Source organism: Anser brachyrhynchus (assembly GCF_964034855.1).
Source record: "Anser brachyrhynchus genome assembly, chromosome: 1".
NCBI classification, from domain to species: Eukaryota; Metazoa; Chordata; class Aves; order Anseriformes; family Anatidae; genus Anser; species Anser brachyrhynchus.
Window position 1 is genome coordinate 31,699,150 of NC_137694.1, and position 18,527 is coordinate 31,717,676.

The window sequence follows — 18,527 nt, forward strand, 5'->3', positions numbered from 1 at the left end:
TTGTGATTTTTCACACTCGTGATTTTAAAATATTATTATTCATTAGAAATAGAATTTGCATGTAAATAGCATTATTGTGAATTTATGTCATTTACCTCATGGTATTGGATAAGTGTTGACTGATGTCAATAAACAGAGCTTCTGGTATTCCAAAATAATCTAATATATATATTTTTACGCTATCCAAATATCTTTTTGCTTCGCTGATAAGAATCTGTGATAAAACTGTAAGCTTGTGCCAGAAATCACCACATGATTCGGGTGGGATGCAGCAGGATTGTGTGCTTTTTACTTGAATAGGAAAAGAAAATGATACACTGCTATGTTGAATGTTTTTTCCCAAATACTTACTCTTAGGAGAAACACCATATCTGTTATCAGAAACTTTTAAAAAGTATTAAAAGGGTTTTGGGAAACAGGAAAGTAATTTTTATGTTCTTTAAGGCCTTAGAAATGAGAGTTATTCAGAAAGCCTGTAGGACAATCTTTTTATAAAACCTGCCGAAATGTGAAAACTGGAAAATTGTTTCCTTGATAGTATCTAAGTTAGAAGCAAGAATGAAGCAGAGGCTGGAACTGAAGAGTGACTAGAAGACCCAGGCTTGAAGCTTTATCTCTAATTGCCTCTATTAGACATGGCTGAATCTGAACACCCTGGCAGCGTAACTTGTGCTATCAGAGAGGGTTTGCAGAAGCTCACTCCTTGGGGAAATTTCTTTGATTTTCTCGTAGCATAACTTGTTTTTCAACTGTTCTGGCCCTTCCTCTTGTATATGACTGATACTTCTCCATGTAACTTAGTTTAACAAAGCCAAAGGTTGTAATTTGATGCATGATAATTTGAGAGAGAAAATCTTAACATTTTCTGGCTTCAGTCATCAGAGAAACACTACATATGGATTAAATTCAGGTGATTAAGCTAGTTGCTGTTCATATTACTTGAACACAGTCTAGGTTGCAGTTTTTCATACTTCTAGGGTTCCTGGGCATTCAGCACAGTGAGTGTTGAGCTTTTTTAGGTATAGAAATCTATTCAGGTCATTTCTAACTTGCTCATCACCACATACAGCGTCAGAGCTAGCTAGAAAGATCAATTGACCTTCTCACTGAAGGCCACACTACAGTGTGGTTATTTCACATGTCCTCATGAGTGATATGGCTACAAGGACACAGCTTCTTTGGAAGCTGCATCAAAGGAAAGCTGGTTCTACATTGTTGTTAAGCATGCGTTCTAGAAGGATTTTGTGTTGGTATATTAAATATGTAATGAATAGGCAACTGTATTATAACCATCCATATGAGTAGACATGGTTACATGTGTTGCCTCAAATGTGACATTTTTAATTGCAAATGCTTCTCCTGGCAGGCTTAAAGCTGCTGAATGTGTCATTTGAGTTTGCTGGCATTGTTCTTTTTTGCATCTTTCTTTTTTTTTTTTTTTGAAGAAAGTTTCAAATATTTCTATAATGAAAGAGTAATGTGACAAAGCAGTTTTGTTTTCAGCAAAAGTCTGTTGCAGGGTTTGTCCCATTTCTTGGGAGGGCTTAGGCTTAGTCCATTAAGCAGAAGATTTAGGGCTTCACAGTCTATACAACAAAGTAAATTTTGGCGTTGACTTGTGGTAGAATCCCATTTCTGACTTGCTGTCAGTGTAGAGATTTGCCCAGGGTAAATACTTTACCCTGGGTAAATTTATAAATTTAAATCAGTCTTTGGTACCCTTCAGATATTCACATATCTAACTAGAAAACCATGCATAGGATCATCTCATCTCCGCAGTAGCTCACAATGGCTAGATGTTGTGCAACAGTCAACAGCAGTCCCATGGCTCTGGAAACAGAGCAGAATGGTATTTTCTGTGTAACTTTCTGTGATGTTGCACTGCCCCTTAGGGCTTAGATACTGGCTATTGGTGAATTAGCCGTCACATTTTGCAATGGGCCAATAATTGGCAAGTTTGTCCTAAACACCTGAAATCATATGAATTTAGCATCACCAAGTCTTGCAGTTGCCTTTTTTAATACTAAGAGCTAACACAACTTGGAGGAATTTTCTGCTTTGCTTGCAGCAGAAAGAAACCTTGCCACAGTCTTTTAGTTTTGCCAAGCTATGCTGCATTTGCAGAGTAATTTTCTGTTTTATTAGTTGTCTGTTTGTAGCAAATAAATTCTTCAGTTTGTCTGATTTAGATTTCTCTTTTCTTAAAAGAGCAGCAGCTGACTGCGTTAGTTAAATCTCCCTATCTTTGGTCTTAATGATTGTATAATGGCAATAGCAGATAAGTGGCAAAACATTGAAAGCTGGCCTTGTTTCTTTTTAGATATCCGCGACATGTTTATTGACATCTGCATTAATAACAATACTGTGCCAGAAATCCTTTATTACAGTTGCATGCCACAGAAAATGTTGAAATTGAAAATTAAAGGCACCCTCCTTTTTTATTTGTATTTTATGAGGCAAATAAAATGAGAGAGCTGATTTTAAATGTCCTTTTTAAATGCTCTAGTTTCTTTGCTTTGTTGAGATTCCATTGGGGCAATTAAGGAATTGCTCAAACCATTTCTAATTTCTATCATAGATTAAAGAAGTTATTTCTCCTTCCAGCCTTATCTCACCTCTTTCATGAATACCAAAATAAAGTTCAGTCAATGTCAGCACATAGCTTGATATACTACACAAATTATTCCCCCAATATTTTACACCCATGTTTTTATGCTGCCTTTTCTCTTGTGCATACTCTTTGGTGTATTTTTCTGTTTTTCTCTAGGTCAATGGGAAGGACCTCTCCAAGGCCACTCATGAAGAGGCAGTGGAAGCTTTTCGCAATGCCAAGGAGCCAATTGTAGTGCAAGTTTTACGACGAGCTCCAATTAGCAAAGCTCATGGTAGCTCTCAGGATGTACGGCTTGTGGATGCCTGCACTCAGACTGACATCACTTTTGAGCACATTATGGCTCTGGCCAAACTAAGGCCTTCCACACCGCCAGTTCCTGATATCTGCCCTTTTCTACTTTCAGACAGGTATGGCATATATTCTCCTATTGTTTTCTAGTGAGATTGAGGCATTGCAATGGCAGGTTTGTAGCCTTCTCTTGAAAAGGTCTCAGGAACACTTTAAATGAATTACAAATGTTGTAGCAGTTATAACTGCTATGCTGTTCAGGCTTCGATGACAATTTTCATTAACTCTACTCAAGGATTAGACCACAAGAAGGAATATTGCTCTTGCTTTCTTTGTGCTTATGCACAAAGTTCATCTAAAGCTAAGCCCTTATCAAGAAGAAAAACACTTCTGTGTTCCAAAGTACTAAAAAGGCTTCTAAAGCCTAGAAAGAGCTGTCTTGTTGCTTTCTCTTCTTCCAAATTTCTTGCAAAACGCATGGAAAAATTATTTTATTTAACCGTCCCCTTATTAAGGCAAAACAATTCCAAAAATATGGAGATGGAAGTATAATGTCACCTTTCATATGTCAAATAATATGAATTAAGTTATCCCTTGGTTGAATTAATATTCTCTGAAATGGAACTGAATACAGATATTGGCAAAAAATAACAAAAAAAAAAAAAAAAGGGATTAGGCTCCTCCCTTTATGGACTGCTACTCCCTTCTTACTTATGAGTATCATCATCTACTGGTTGACCCTTGGTCTCTGTCTGTGGCCAGCAAAACTATGAAAGCCCTGAAGCTTTCCTACTGACTTCCCAGCATGCTGCACATCTCTGCAGAACTGATGTAGAGAACATAGCACTTTTGACCTTGATGTAACTCTGTTTTTAGAAGTTCTAGGTAAGCTGAGTAGATGACCATATCAGAGAGAGAGAACCTGCTGGATAGATCCTACTATTTAATACTAAACAGCTGAACATGTATATTTTTGAGTTATTATGGTAGTACTAAACTGTGTGCTACTGTGATTGAAGTTCCCATACTCTCAGCATGGGGAAGAGTTTCCTACTTCGGCTTGAGGTAGATACACAATGGGTGTTGCATGGTTAGCACCCAAGGAGTCTGAGGAGCTAAGGCCACCTTGGATCCCAGACTGTACCTAAGTGCATGTCATAAAGACCTCATTGTTTGTGCCCCAAGCCTTTGCAACCATACAATTTAATGACATTTTACAGTGTGCAGTTATTCAAATGCACTTCACCACCCCGTTATCCCTTTAACAAAAGAGGATAATGCAAGTTGTTTAATGCAAGCACTTGTACAATTTGCCAGCCTGGTGTGGGTTGTAGATTGAGGATGTTCATGTGTTTGTAACAGGTTAATTGGTAAGCCGCCACTGGCCATGATGTAGCATATGAATGTGGAGTTAGGTAGATTTATGAGCATAAGGAATTCCAAATAGTCATAATTAAGTAGTTTGGCCCCAAACAGACCCTTTTAAGTAATCACCCTGTATAAATCTGACAAAAGATGAACCCAGCAAAATGAACTAAGAATCTGAGCTTTTGAGAACAGCCCTTGCTACATCCTAATGCTGTTTTATTCATGCTCTCAGGCCGTCCAGAGTAATATTCCAAAGATAACACTACAGAGAAGGGTTTGTGTATGTGTTTTTAATCTTTATTTATTTATTTATTTAAAAACAATTGTTTCATATACTTTTGTTGTACCGCTTTGTTCCACATAGCTGCCATTCTCTTCACCCAGCGGAGCATGAATTTTACGAAGGTAATGAGTATCTGTCCAGCCTGCCTGCTGATGCAGATAGAACAGAGGACTTTGAGTATGAGGTAAGATCACTGGCACACTGCAGCCTCTCTGTTATTACAGATATGGTACTTGCACAGATAGGAACAGGATCTTGTGCAAAATAAAGGAAAAAAGAAAGAGAGAGAGAATGGGAATACTCTGTGCCAAAGAGTGTTCAAAGAGTGTTCTTTTTTATACCTGTGTAACGTCACAAGCTTTGGGTTAGGTTATGCATGTGAAATGTGAAAGTGGAATTCTGCACTGGTTGTCTCCATACAAGTTCAGGATACTTAATCCCTCTTTGTTCAGTGGAGATAGTAAATCTGCTACTTTCTTTTTGAAGTTATAACACTTTAAGGAAAACCTTTCCAAAATTAAAAATGGTAACTGGAAGCTTAATTGTCACTTTTTTTTCCCCCTTCTAATTTTAAGAATTAATTGGCCTTTTTTCTCATGCCTTAGGGATAAGTCTTACAGATACTTGGGTGTATACTTGAGTGTTTGTAAGATCAGGCTACATCTCTGAAAATGAATATAATTTCTGTTACTTGCTCTTTCATATTTGACATTGTAAGTGTTGCAATTAGAAGAAGTTGTGCTCTGTACCGCAAATATCCCTTTGCTGTTAATGCATTGTATTCTCTAGTGATGAGGCTGGATGTCTTTCTGAATCACTGGAAAAATTTGTGTAGCTTCCCAAAATGATAACATGTGATTGGTGTTGTTGCTCTTCATTAGATTTTCATTTCAATATCTAAATAGTCTTCTTCTTGTCTGCCAGTCATTAGATTTTTCTTTTCTACTGTTATCTAGCAACAAAATATTTGTAGGGGCAGGCATAAGAAGCAGATGGCTCTTTTTAATATTAAACAGTGCTGAGTCTTTGCATAAGTTCAAGTTACTGTATTTTAAATGAGTGATTATAAATAATTAAATATCTTTAATACAAGATTTAAAATCTTTCTGTTTGCTGTACCTTAAGAAACATTTTTAAAGGTTTCACATAACTGCTTGACATTTGGAAATGAAATGAATGGCAAAAGCTTTGGCAAATATGCTGTGTGTTCGCTTTTATCTTATCTTTAGCAGCTAAGATGCTCTATTGCAAGTTCAGCCCATTGTTCTTTTCTTCTAGCAGCCTGGGGAATCTGAAGTTCTTCCCCCAGGAAGTAGAAAAATCAAATAACATCTACTTAGTGAATCTCAATCAGAACAAGCAAACTTTTATTTGAACTCCTCAAAAAATCATTGCTAGGGATTAGTGAAATCATTATTTCTTCCCAGTTGGGTTTTGATGTGATATGTACAAGAGTATCAGGGCTTAGGTTCTGCTTTGACTCCCCAGGTGTAATGCAATATTAAATTTCTCTGTCAAGTGTGTTTGTTTACAGTGCTTCTTTCTTACCTGTAATAGAAACTTTTTTTTTCTAGTAATATTTAAGTAAATTAGTAATGGAAACATCTAGAAAGAATAGATTAAAAATGGTAGTTAGTTGAAAATATTTTTCATCATTTAATCAGAATATCAGTGACATTAAAATACTAACAGATTTCAAATCTATATAGGGCCTACCTAGTGGAATCAGGTCCTCTTTATGACTGTTATTAATCACTAATAATAGTTGGCATAGTTGGCATAAGTATTATGAGAGTGGCAAATGCTTGGGCAGGTTCTCAGTTGCCTGTAATTGCTACTAATCACACCATCATAGTCATTAATTTGCTATCAGTTGTGATTCAGTTGCCCAAGGCAAACTCACTGAGTGACTGAAATAGCATTTCATATGAAATTCAAATAGGAAAGGAACTGTCTGGCTTCCTTTGAAGAGAAGAATCCATTCTCTAAATATGAAAGTTTTGAAGGAGAAACATCATGGAGCCTCTTACTAGAAGAGCTCTAAATGTGAAAAGCTTTCCCAAAATTTAAGTCTGTGTGGTAATATTATGATTTAGGTCACTCATTGGTTGTATTAACTGTCATTTAAGTTAGTAAGTACGACGTTAGTAAACTCCCCTGTTGTAACCAGATAACATTAACATTATTCCAGATAGCTGGATCATTGATCCATGAAAGATATATATTATCTCTCTTCAAAACCAAGTCTCATAAAGGACAGAATAAAAAGGGATTTATTAGCTGTTGTGGTGGATTTGGAGGAGAAGCAGAAGGACAGTCAGCAGAACAGAGGCAATGGTTCAGTGCTGTCAAGGTCTCTACAACAATATTGGCTTAGGTGTACCCTCCTGTGACCACTCAAAACTAAAGCGAATGCATAGCAGCATCAGGGAGGGAAAAAATAGTCAAGTGTTCAGGAAGACAACATGTTTTAAAACCAGCATTGTCCGTTCACTATCTGAGGGTGAAAGCAGCGAGATGGGAGGGCACAGAAGCTCTGCTCATGCCACTCTGTGGGCTGCAGGCTGGGTGGGAGAGCCTACTCTATCTCCCACCATTTATTTCCTATGTGTTTAGAGGATGGAGTTTTAGTATAACTACTGTGATTTCTGTAGAGCCAGGATTGTATCAGTTCTCCCTTAATTTTATCATTTTTTACTTTGTAAGAACTTTCTGGTGTGAACATCAGCTAATCCCATACAGCAAAAAACTAGCTGGTGTTAGGACTGTGTTTAGCATTGCTGTTGCAGTAAAAGGATACAGGTAAGCAGCTCATAGGTCTCCATGGCAAACCAAAGAATTTTAAAAAATAATTTTAAAGCTAAACCTGGAGATTTCAGAAAGGCTTTGAAACAAGATAGTGAGCAGAAAGAGAACTAGAACATGCCCGATAATTTCCTAGAAATGTTTTTAGGTAAAGAATGCATCGGTTTTCAGATGACAAATGCAAAGTGCTAAGCCAAATTAGGAAGTAAAGAACTGAGATGACTAGCAACTGAGATGCTCTAAACAAGAATATTTTCCAAGAAAGGGAATGTTCTGCAAAGCTTTGATCAAACTGGAACTTGCTTATAGATATGTACTGGAGTTTAAGCACCTGAATTACCACCATAAAAAGGAAACAAGAGGGTCACTGGGGATATGGACTTGTGCTTGCCAGTGGATTTGGTAGGATTAGACACTTGCAAGACTCTTCTACTCTGCAAGACTCTTCTACTCCATTTGTAAACTAGAAAAACCCAGTGGTTTGTGCTCAGATTGCCACAGCTCAATAAACTCAAGTACAAGCCAATTGTCTTGGAAGGGTGAACTCCCTAGGAGGCTCATTAGGCTCCATTCAGCACCACGCTTTAAACAAATGGCTGGGAAGATGGCAGAGCTGGGGGATTGCTGAGAGCCAGCTCATGTGTCTTTAGGTTGCTCCTGCAAAGCTTGTCCTAAAAGGAATGAGAATTGTTGATATGTATTGAGACAGGGGGCAGAGCCAGCATCAATCTGTGTTGGCAGATACAGATCAAAAGATTTGTGTTTCTGGCATAGCCAGATACTCGTGAGGACTTTTAAGATAAAGTAGGAACCGACCAATCTGTAAAAGCTCAGTGGGACTTAGAGTCAAGATAACAGAAAGAGAGCCAAAGATATTCAGGGTCATACCCAGCTCCTGCCTGGCTATGAGTTGTGCTGCTGGAATTACATGAGGTGATATTAGAGTATGCATCACATTGTCTGCTACCAATGATGCAAAAGGACTAAAACCATCATAGCACCCAGTAACGCTGTGTTAGACACGTCTCTAAAATTTGTACGGCAGATTTGTAAGAAGAACAGAGGATACTGGTGCTGGAGAGGAGTAAATAAGCTAATGGATGTGTGCTGCTTTAGTAACATTTCTGAACCTGCTATCAAGGAGAGAGAAGCATCATATACTTAGTTGGGAACATTACCAGTAATACAAAAATAAAGGGAAAAACAACAGTTACATGGTGGAACAGTGAAATAAATTGGTAAAAAAATAAAAAATTAAAAAAAAAATGTAAGGACAATGCTGGACAAAGGAGCACATCACTAATGTCTGGTCCTACATATTCACTCTGAGGAGACTGCCTTTCAAAAAGAGCAAACAGAAGAAAATAAAATGTTACAAGTAGATAGCATGGTTTAGTCAACGGTTCCTTATCCTAGGGCAGAAACCTTCATAAATTCTGTGTTCAGAAGTAGACTTTGAGAAGAGTGAAAATGGGAGATGATTGGTTTCTGCCATGAGACATGATATCTCATCAAAATTACAATTTCTAAAATCTTGTGTATCTAAGATAGGAAAAGATATATACATATATATATATACACACACACATGTTTCTTGCTGGATGCCAGGATTAGCATTTTCAGAGTGAAAAATGCAGAATGAACCATTATGTTAGCCTGTCTGTGTCTGATGAATCCTGTTTTAATGTAAGTAAATGCTTGTGCTGACAGGTTGAAGCAGTACCTGGGAGAAGTTGCTAAGGGTTGACTTGACACTATATGAAATTATGGGGGTACTCTTGATGCTTTTTACTTCAGGTGTTTGAACCCATCGAGCTCCTTTGTTTTTCTAGGAAGAATAGATGTTTTTTGCTCAAGAAGTTGGTGTATGTCACTAAACCAACAGACATGCACATGAGATGTGCAGGTAATTTTTTTCCATGGCAAACTTTTGTAAAATCTTTTGTGTCCAAACAATGAAAGGGTCAGAGGTCCTACCAGGAATGGCATCCACGGAAGAGCACGGTTATATTTTCTTGAGAAAAAGCAATCTGAGAACACCTGTCATTTTGATTCCTCCTATGCCCCAGAAAATAGAACTTCTAGAAACTAGAAAATTCATATGAACGATGCTTGATTGCATCATCAATATCTTCTCCTAAGTAGAGCAACCCGTAGCGCTCCAAGGGTTGGTTAATACCTTGTGTCAAAAAGGAGTAGTCTTAAGCTCGTAGTTTGCAGTTTCAAGGGCCAGATTTTTAGTCAGGATAAGGAAATAAATGTGTGTGTCTGCACATTGAATGTAAGTGCTAATTTATGGCTATGCACAGCCGTTCATTTAAATGTGTTGATAAGTATTTGCACTCATAAATCTGCTAACTGTAAATGTAGATTAGCCCTTTAAGTATACCACTGACCTGATCCAAACCCATTGAAATTGCTGAGGTTTCCTATTGACCTAAGCATTTCTGGATCAGATACTGTTGGCTGTTTTAACAAATTACTAAAAATGGAGCTGGCAGAGAGAACAGCTAGAAAATTTGGGGAATTGCCTGTGAGTGAGGTTTTGTATATATCTCTTCTCACTGAAACCTATAAAACTCCCATAGGGGAGAATTTTATCCTGTTAATTTCTCTCACCATTTTTGAATATCCTATCAGATGCTATGCAGCAGTAAAGCTTTGGTTTGCTATTCCAATAACACTCATAAGTATTATATCTGTATGAAGGAAGGTTGCTATTTCAGGTGCAAATTTTATTTTCCTTTTTCTGTGACATAACATTTTGGAAGTGGTCAGTTGTATTGGTGTCTTTTCAGAACAAAAGAAGTAGTTTTGTTCAGATTAGTAATCTGAGTGATGCTGTTGATCCAGATAAAGTCACTCGAAGGCAAAAATATTTGTGGAGCAGGCCCTAAGCCCTGCAGAAGCATAGCCACCAGCGCCTTTCTGGAAGGCCTACCCCTGCTGTGATAGGCCAAGACAGACCTGCCTGCGTTGTGAATTCATATTTAAGGCCTCTCCAACACAGGGATTTTTTAACCAATAAACCAAATGGATCTGTCTATCTCATAAATACATATTTAGGGCCTTTTTAACATGAGGATTACAGAGCTGATAGTCGGTAACAGCTCCCTTCAGAGCTGTGATAGCCTGCAAACTCCCCTTTGCGAACATTATGGGCGCTTGTGGCAAAGCAATTGGAGCTCCTGCTTCAATTGCTAACACCTGAATAAACAGTTTTTATGGAAGCAGCGTCTGTGCACACGCTGCCAGTGCTTCTGGTAGCTAGTCAGGCTCTTTTGTTTTGTTACCTGATGAGTGTTTCTGTATGAAGAAGCTAATCCAAAAGATTCATAAGCAGCAAAATTGAAAACATTTCTGAGATAATAATTTTCCTGAAATCCGTTACATGTAGCATGGATTTTCTCTTTACAGCTGTAAAGTCATGTTCTTATTTTATAATATAAAGAGGAGAGAGAGAGAGAGAAATCCTGTTTTGGTGGGGATCACACAAGGCAAGTTCCAGCCACGTGCAGATACAATGGCAGTGACATGAATGAGCAGAACCACTCTAATACCTTTGTCACTTGCTATCAGATTGCACTTTTTTCTTCTGCATTTTCTGCTGGGATAGGATTCTTTTTTCCTGAGCCTCTCAAAACTTGGGATGAATCAGAAAAGAGCCCTCAGCGAATAAAAGGCAGATTTCAAATTCAGCAACCACCAGATATAATTGAAAAGAGAAGGCTTCAAGAAATACGATGTTATACAGGCAGAATCCTAATAAAGACGTAGGTGTTGCAATGTAGAAGAGCCAAAGTCTTGGACAACGTTGTATCTTTCCATTGCAGTCAGACCTGACTGGTGTGAGAGAGGAAATGTGAAAAGGCTTGCTGGTAAATGTGCTGTAGGTTTTAGGTGACTGAGCAAGTACTGCTTGCTACATGCCTGCTACTAGCGCTTTGCGGGGGCAAGGACTGAACTGACAAGTCAGAGTGGGCTCAGATAAACTGGGAGTTACTGCCCTACATCTGTTTTCTGACCAGCAGTTTGTAACTGCCTAGAAGTTACTGCTCAATACTGGATGCCCCACAGCATACAGACGTTATACCAAAATGGTTATTCAGGTATTTTGTGGTAATTTTTAATATTAACTAACACCTCTTAAGGAGCATGGTGAAGGAAATGAACATGCATATGTGTGCCTGTGATCTGGAAAATCACAGAAATACAAAGAAAAATACAGACTATCTTTTAAAGCTAATAAGTGGAAAGCTTGCAAGGAATTCTTTTTGCCTAGTAAATAGATTATTATAGATGTTTCAGTCGGATCTGTGAAAACACTACAATAGTTAGGGCTTTTTAAAGCATTCCTTGAGATTTTTTCATTTAAACTTGAAAGTAGTTCCGAGCTACTAATACCTAGCCTGTGATCCCTCTGCCTCTCACTGTGGACTATTAAATTGGAAAGGTGACAGTTAAAGTGGAGAAACGGCACTGGCATATTTTTTTCTGTAAATCATCGAGTAGCACTGTGTAATAAATAAAATAAGACTCTTTTACAATGCATTTATCATACTGCAGCACTTATATTTTTTCTGGTATTTTCACTAGTATTTTTATTTTTAAAACCCCTGGGGAGTTAAGTCACTGTAATCTACCCATAGCCAATAATAAGTATGGAATTTCTTCCAAACTATGACTAATTGTACTTGTAATTAAGAAAAAACGTGGTAAAAAAAGAAGCATTCCTTTACTTTTTTTTTTTTTTCCACCTGCCTTTTAAGAATTGCAGTCAGTTTTCAAGTATAAATTAATTAGACTTAACATCATTCCACGAGGGTACTTCAGTATTACTATATCCTGCATTGCTACGGGAATTCACAAGCAGGTGAACTAAGGACGGTAGTATTGATTGACTTGCCAAGTCAGTCAGTGACAGAACTGGCAGTAAAACACAAGAGTCTTTACTTCTAATGCTTTTTTTTTTTTTCTTTTTCATTAAATCACTCTTCTTCTTGTTAGTCATTTGATCATTTAGATGGAGGAGGATATCAGGCTAGTTTCTGCCATAGTTTTTTGTTAATTTTGAGTTGTATCTCATCACAAAAATCTGACATTCAAAGCAGACGAAGTTGCTGTTATCTCACCTCCCATAAGTAATGAATATCCCAATTTAATGGCTTGAATTGTGTCCCCAACTATAGAGCATCATGAGAGAACAGCGAGAAAAAGACACAAAACTGACATGGGCAAATTTATCAAAGTTATTACCATTTCCTGTGTTTTAAAACAGGAGGAAAATATATCAAGTCACTGATATTCATTTTGTTTCATGATTTCATAAAACAAACACAGTGTTACTCCTCACTTCACCTGAAAGCTAATAAAAATTCTTCCTTGTTGTCAGGGCTTGTGTTTTCCCTTGAAAATGAAGAAAAGTGAGCTTAGTTCAGCAGCACTTTATTGTTGGGCAACATTACAACATATGGCATGTGTTTTTCACTCAGTGAAGGAAGAAGAAGGTGCTGGCAGTATTTTCATATTTATGGAAATCTGTGGGTTATAAATCTTTTGTTTTGGATAAGTGTTTTGTGTAGACAGTTTTTATAGCATTATACCACATAGCTCCATATACGCTTTACAGTGAAAACATTTCTAAGACTTTTATTAATGCTATTTTTCATATTCTTCCTGTTTGAAAGTGTGTGTAGTATGTCTTGGAGACATGGAATCTGGCTATACAGACAAAGGACAGGAGAAAACAGTTTCTTTTGTATATTACTTATAATGTCACTTTTAAAGCATAGTATCTTAGGAACTTCAAGAGCACAGGAAGCAAGGACCAAATCCCTCTAGTAAGATGGGAACCTTTTACAGGAAAATGGACTTTAAACAAGGTTTCAATATTATGCATGCTGGGCCTTCTGAGGAGAAATCAAAAAGCAGGCAAGGTCTTTTCTCTGGAAGTTTGCTTTTTTATTTAATGAGGCAGCTCTTCAAAGAGAATGTGATAGTCTTTCCTGGAGGGCATGGTTTGGTGAGCAGGAACACAGGTGAGACTGTACTGTGCATCAAAAAAGCAGATGATGAATTTGCTTTGTATTTCATCTCATGATATTGTCAATCTATGCAAGTACGTGTTTGGGGATGGAGGACATTTCTACGGGTAACAGAAGTTTGAACAGCTGAAACTCAGCATGGATATGGTGCCCATAGACCTCGTTTTGGTGCCAGGAAAATGAAAATGTGTTTTTAAAGTCGGCACATATCACTTCATGTGCTTGATTTGTATAAAAATTGCATATTTTAACTATACATATTCTAATATGTATGTAGATGGAATTTTAGATTTGTGCTTTCTAAGAATTTCTAATTTTATTAGTCCGACTTTAAATTTAGCTTTTTTCATGGTATTTTGTATTTATTGTACTGGAAAAGCATAAACTGAATGACAGGAAAGTATATTTCTCACAGCTGTCTAAAATGGAAAAATAACATTTTCAACTTGTTTTTAATTAATATTTCAAAATAGCCTTCACACAGTTGTAGATCAAGGATGTCCATATGTGTAGCATTGTGACTAGTTTGGAGTTTGAATCTACAGCTATGTGTTCTGCTGTCCAGATAAATGTTTGCTGCAGCAGATGTTGGCACATCTGTTATGCCTCCCCATTTCGATTGGCTGCCTGGATGTTTAGAAAGTGCTGATGAGGCAGATAAATCTTCTGACACGTCTCAGGCCCAAAGCAGGCAGGCAGCAGCAATAATGATGTTTACAGAGCCAAGTGCTGGGCAGTAACATTTTGAAATAAAACAAAAATAAAGGATGACTTTACCTGCAATAAGTGAAATTTATTGTGAAACGTGAAAGCTAATTTTACCAAGTGATTCTCAGCTGATTTGAACTGCAGCTATGTCAATCCATAAACCTCTGCACTTTGTGTATCTAAGGTTTGTCTGTTAGAAAAAGGCACCTGATACAACTTAGAAAGAGCTCTGAACTATTAAGGGGCTCTTCAATACACTTACCATTGCTGGGAGTTTGGTTTAGAAACAGCTGCAGCATATCTGTTTTTTTTTTGGAAGGGGAAGAGTTATCTACCGCATGAGTGAAGTTCCTGATCTTATCATAATCCTAACTTTCCAAAGGTTTTCCTCTACCCCTCAAAGCTTATCAGATTTGAATACTTTTATATCACTGGAGTCAGGAAAATTCCAGACATTGGGATCTTCTCCTGAGAAGATCAATCTATGTATCAAAGAGGGCATTCGTGGACAGAGGAGGATATATCTGACCATCTCAAGTGCTGAGACTGGTTTCACTGTACATAGAGCTTTAGTATGTGTTGGATCCCTTCCAGACTTAAATCTTCATGGATGGTAAACAGAAATGTAGAAGTCACTGCAAAGATTTTAGCACTGATGTCATGTGTTCATATGGTTACATTCCCCTCAGGAAACTAAATTTCTAAGTTGCTTTCAAATACCCTTGTATAAGGCAAGACCGGAAATTTCAAAGAGAACCTATCCTAGAGGGGCAAAGATGTGGATGTTGATTATATAGGTGATATTGTTGGTACTATAGTTTATAGTATACACCCAAGAATCTATAGAACTATGGAGTACTTAAACAAGGAGATGATGTAGTCCAAACCCCTGCTGAAACAAGGACCAACTTAGGCCATACTGCTCAGGATGTCATCCAGCTGAAATCAGAATAGCTCTAAAAGTGGACATTCTACGTCTCTGGACAACTCTTTCTAGTGTTTGACTACCCTCATGCTAAGAAGTACTTTTTTGATACCTAACTGAAATTTCATGCGTAGCAACTTGTGTCTGTTGTCCCCTGTGGCTGTCGCTGTGCACTTCCAGGAAGAGTGCTTGTAACTTGCCTGGACCTTTGCATTTGCTACTTGAAGGAAGCAATAAGACCTCCTTATTAAGGAGACCCTTCTTTTTAAAAGCCTAACTGAATGTGGTTCTCCCAGCCTTCCCTCATCAGAGATGTGCTCCATCCACATAATTAGCTAATGGACTTCTATCCAGATGCAGATTTCTATATTCCCATCTGATAACCAAGAGAAGGTCTACTCAAACATTTCATGTCAAAGCCATTTACACTGGAAAACAGATCTGGAAGCAATATCCGGAAAGCCCCCAAGCCCCAAATTTGACTGGTAAAGTTTGAATTTGTTAGTTTTCTTAGCTGAAATCTTTCTGATTTCTTAGCTGAGTCTCTTATTTTTCGATATTGAAAGCCAAATAGTTTCAATGTGGAGGTCAGGATAAGAGCTTTAATGAAAAATGAGATTTTTTTTTCTTCAAATACATTTAATAATAAATCTCCTTCTTTTATTTTCATCAAAATTGTCCAAAAGCAAATGTCTTCTTTGGAATATGGAGGCTGCAAGCCAGTGTGACATTTTAGTATGTTCACACACACTGCACAATGGAATAGCTACTACTCCGGTCTGCTTATCTCATTTTACCATAAGGTTCAGTTTCTATCATCTGTGTTATTCCCACCTACTTTGTTCAAGGAGAAGAAAGTGAGAATGTAGAATCTAAGATCAGTGAAAAGGAAACCCTTAGCTGCATATCATCAGCTAGTTAATTATACTTTAAACTCTTCTCATATCCTTGCAGCTTCACACATTTATTGAGTGAAAGACTGAAAGTGAAGACCAAGGCTGACTACTGAGAAATGCTGTATCTGAGCAGTTCATCATGGATCTCTTTGCTAGGAAGCAAGAATTCATGCTTTTCTCAAGTACAGAACATAGCAGAAGGGCTGTTGGGTCTCAAGCAGGTGAAAACATTTATACAAATATAACATAGGAAAATATATGCATATCATTAAGTATTTCTACTTAGCATTAGTTGAGTTAGCATTCAAACGGCACCATGAGCAAAGAAAAGAAACAAAGAGAATGAATAGGGAGGTAGAAGATTTAGGTGGAAAAGTAAGATCATGACTTGTTTGAAATAACAAAATAAGCTGAGGACATTTTACCTTTCAGTAAGCATGATCATTCAGATAATAGCTTTTTTTCTTTTTCTTCTTTTTTATTTATTTATTTTTTAGTAGTAGTAGTAGTATATTTCATGTTTAATGTTTCCTATAGGAGTTGATTTTTGGATTTGTCTTTTGACAAGGATCTGAAGGTTCGGTATTTATGCATGCTAGCTGAGGGGGAAAACTGAAGCTCAAGTGGATGTTTGTGACTTACTGGAGGATATACTGACAGCTGTTGTGCCTTTTAGAGGCAGGAAGTCTATAATCTGTAAAGAGTTTGTTTTTTCATGTTTTTTGTTTTTTTTTCCTCTTTGACTTCCGTATGAGATACAGTCACTGTAAAGTCCACCATGTGTCTTTAAGCTCAAGGCTTAAAACATCCTTTAGAAGCAAGTCAGAAAGGCCATACCAAGGCTGGGAGGCCCACAGTTAGACATTGTGTTTATCTCATCCCCATATGCTTATACCCTTCCTCCCACAGCAATGCTAAATTTGTTCACGAAGCAGTGATCAAAGGTTTCTCACGTTCATGGCGCCCTCCAGCTCCATCTTTCATCCAGCCCATGGCCCCATCTGCTCTGCGACTGCTGTCCGCCCCCTGTCCTCACCCATTGGGAGTCTCAGCTGACACTTGGGTGTCTTCCCCCTCCCACTCACGGACATCAGACTGCTACTGATCATCTCGCATCAGACATGCTGAGTATGCACCGGCAGGCTTGATGTGCTTTAAGTTACTCCGTTGTTTGGTTTGCTACATAGGAGTGCAGTATGCACCAAAAATTTACCCTCCGGAGATGAAAGGGGAGAAGGAATTGCCATATCCAGTGGAACTTCTTTGTCAAAGGATTCGTCAGCTACAGGGCCAAATTCTGCTTACACAGTTGCAAGATGATATTTTATTATTAGGTACCTATGCGTCAGCATGCTAATTCTGCTTTTTTCTGCTACTGCTCTTTTTTTTTCTTTCTTTCTTTTTTTTCTTTTTTTTTTTTTTTTTTTAAACAATGGTATCATTGTCTACAGCATCCTGCTGTCCCAGAACATTCTTTGTCTGGATACAAAGCAGCATGTGGCTCTAAGTGTAGCTATAAAGCAGGGATCAGCAGGAAAGTAATTTTGTTTTTAAATATTTCTCATTCTATGTTGTATTTGTGTTTGTATTATGCATTTGAGAAATGCTTGCTGATATTTTTCCTTTCTGTTTTGATGTAAACAAATCTTGTATCAGAGATTCTCAAATCTAAAACAGACTTCAAAAAAATCAGGATTAAATGAGACTTTATCCTAGAAAGTAGAGCCCCCACCCCTTGGACAGAGCATTGTTTCTCCCCACCATGTGGAATGGAGATAACCCTCTGTTTCTTTGTGGTAAGCTACCAACCAAATCCATTCTGGCAAATCTGACACCCAATGTGATTTGTCCTTTTCGATGCTGTTTATGAGAAGTCAGGACGGTCTTCTGTCAAAATTGATAAGTGAGAAGACAGTGGGGAATGCAATTTTATTTGTAACAGCACAGCTGCCAGCAGTTCCAGCTTGTTTACATCTAGGCTGGCTCTGTCTTGCTCCATAGCTTTTCTATTTCCATCCAAATAGCCCCCAAGTACATTGTGGATGTGCCTGTCTATGTAAAATCTGCATAAAAGAACACACTGGGAGTGTTAGAGAAGGAAAAAAGAATAACTTACTTCTTTAAGTTCTTTTCACAAGTCAAGAACATCAGTAGCTTTAAAACCAAAATCTTGATCTTTACCAAATCTCCATTTTCATTTACAAAATAGCTTCTAAAACTGAAATGTAATCTGCTAAAATCATGGGATGCTTATTACCTGCCATGGTGAAGGTGCCTGAGGAGTTAAGAGCCTTTTAAGGGCCTTTTTGATGAAAGCATTCTTTCTCCAGTGGAAGTGGTCAGTGTTTGTAAATCAAATCCACAAACATTTTGATATAAGTTTATTGTTTGTGGAAAAAATGCAAGAGGATCCTGCAGTGACCTGTGAAGTGGAGGGCAGTTTAATCACACACTGCTTCACGCTGAATACTTCGGCTACATATCCTACAATTAGCCTCCATTACATAGGCATTAACGTATTTCCTGGAAAATCCTTTTGACAAGGGAGCGTAACTCCTGATGGCCTTATGATAGTTCCCAGGTCTATGAAGCCTTT

The 18,527-nt window shown here is 37.7% G+C and overlaps 1 protein-coding gene across 1 annotated transcript in view; it reads left to right on the plus strand.

The window, feature by feature from the left end:
- Nucleotides 1-18,527, plus strand: part of PDZRN4 (PDZ domain containing ring finger 4) — a 244,228-nt gene that overhangs the window by 197,760 nt on the left and 27,941 nt on the right. The window contains 2 exon segments of the mRNA XM_080552063.1: nt 2,768-3,021; nt 4,635-4,737. Coding sequence (XP_080408189.1) covers nt 2,768-3,021; nt 4,635-4,737 — 357 coding nt within the window.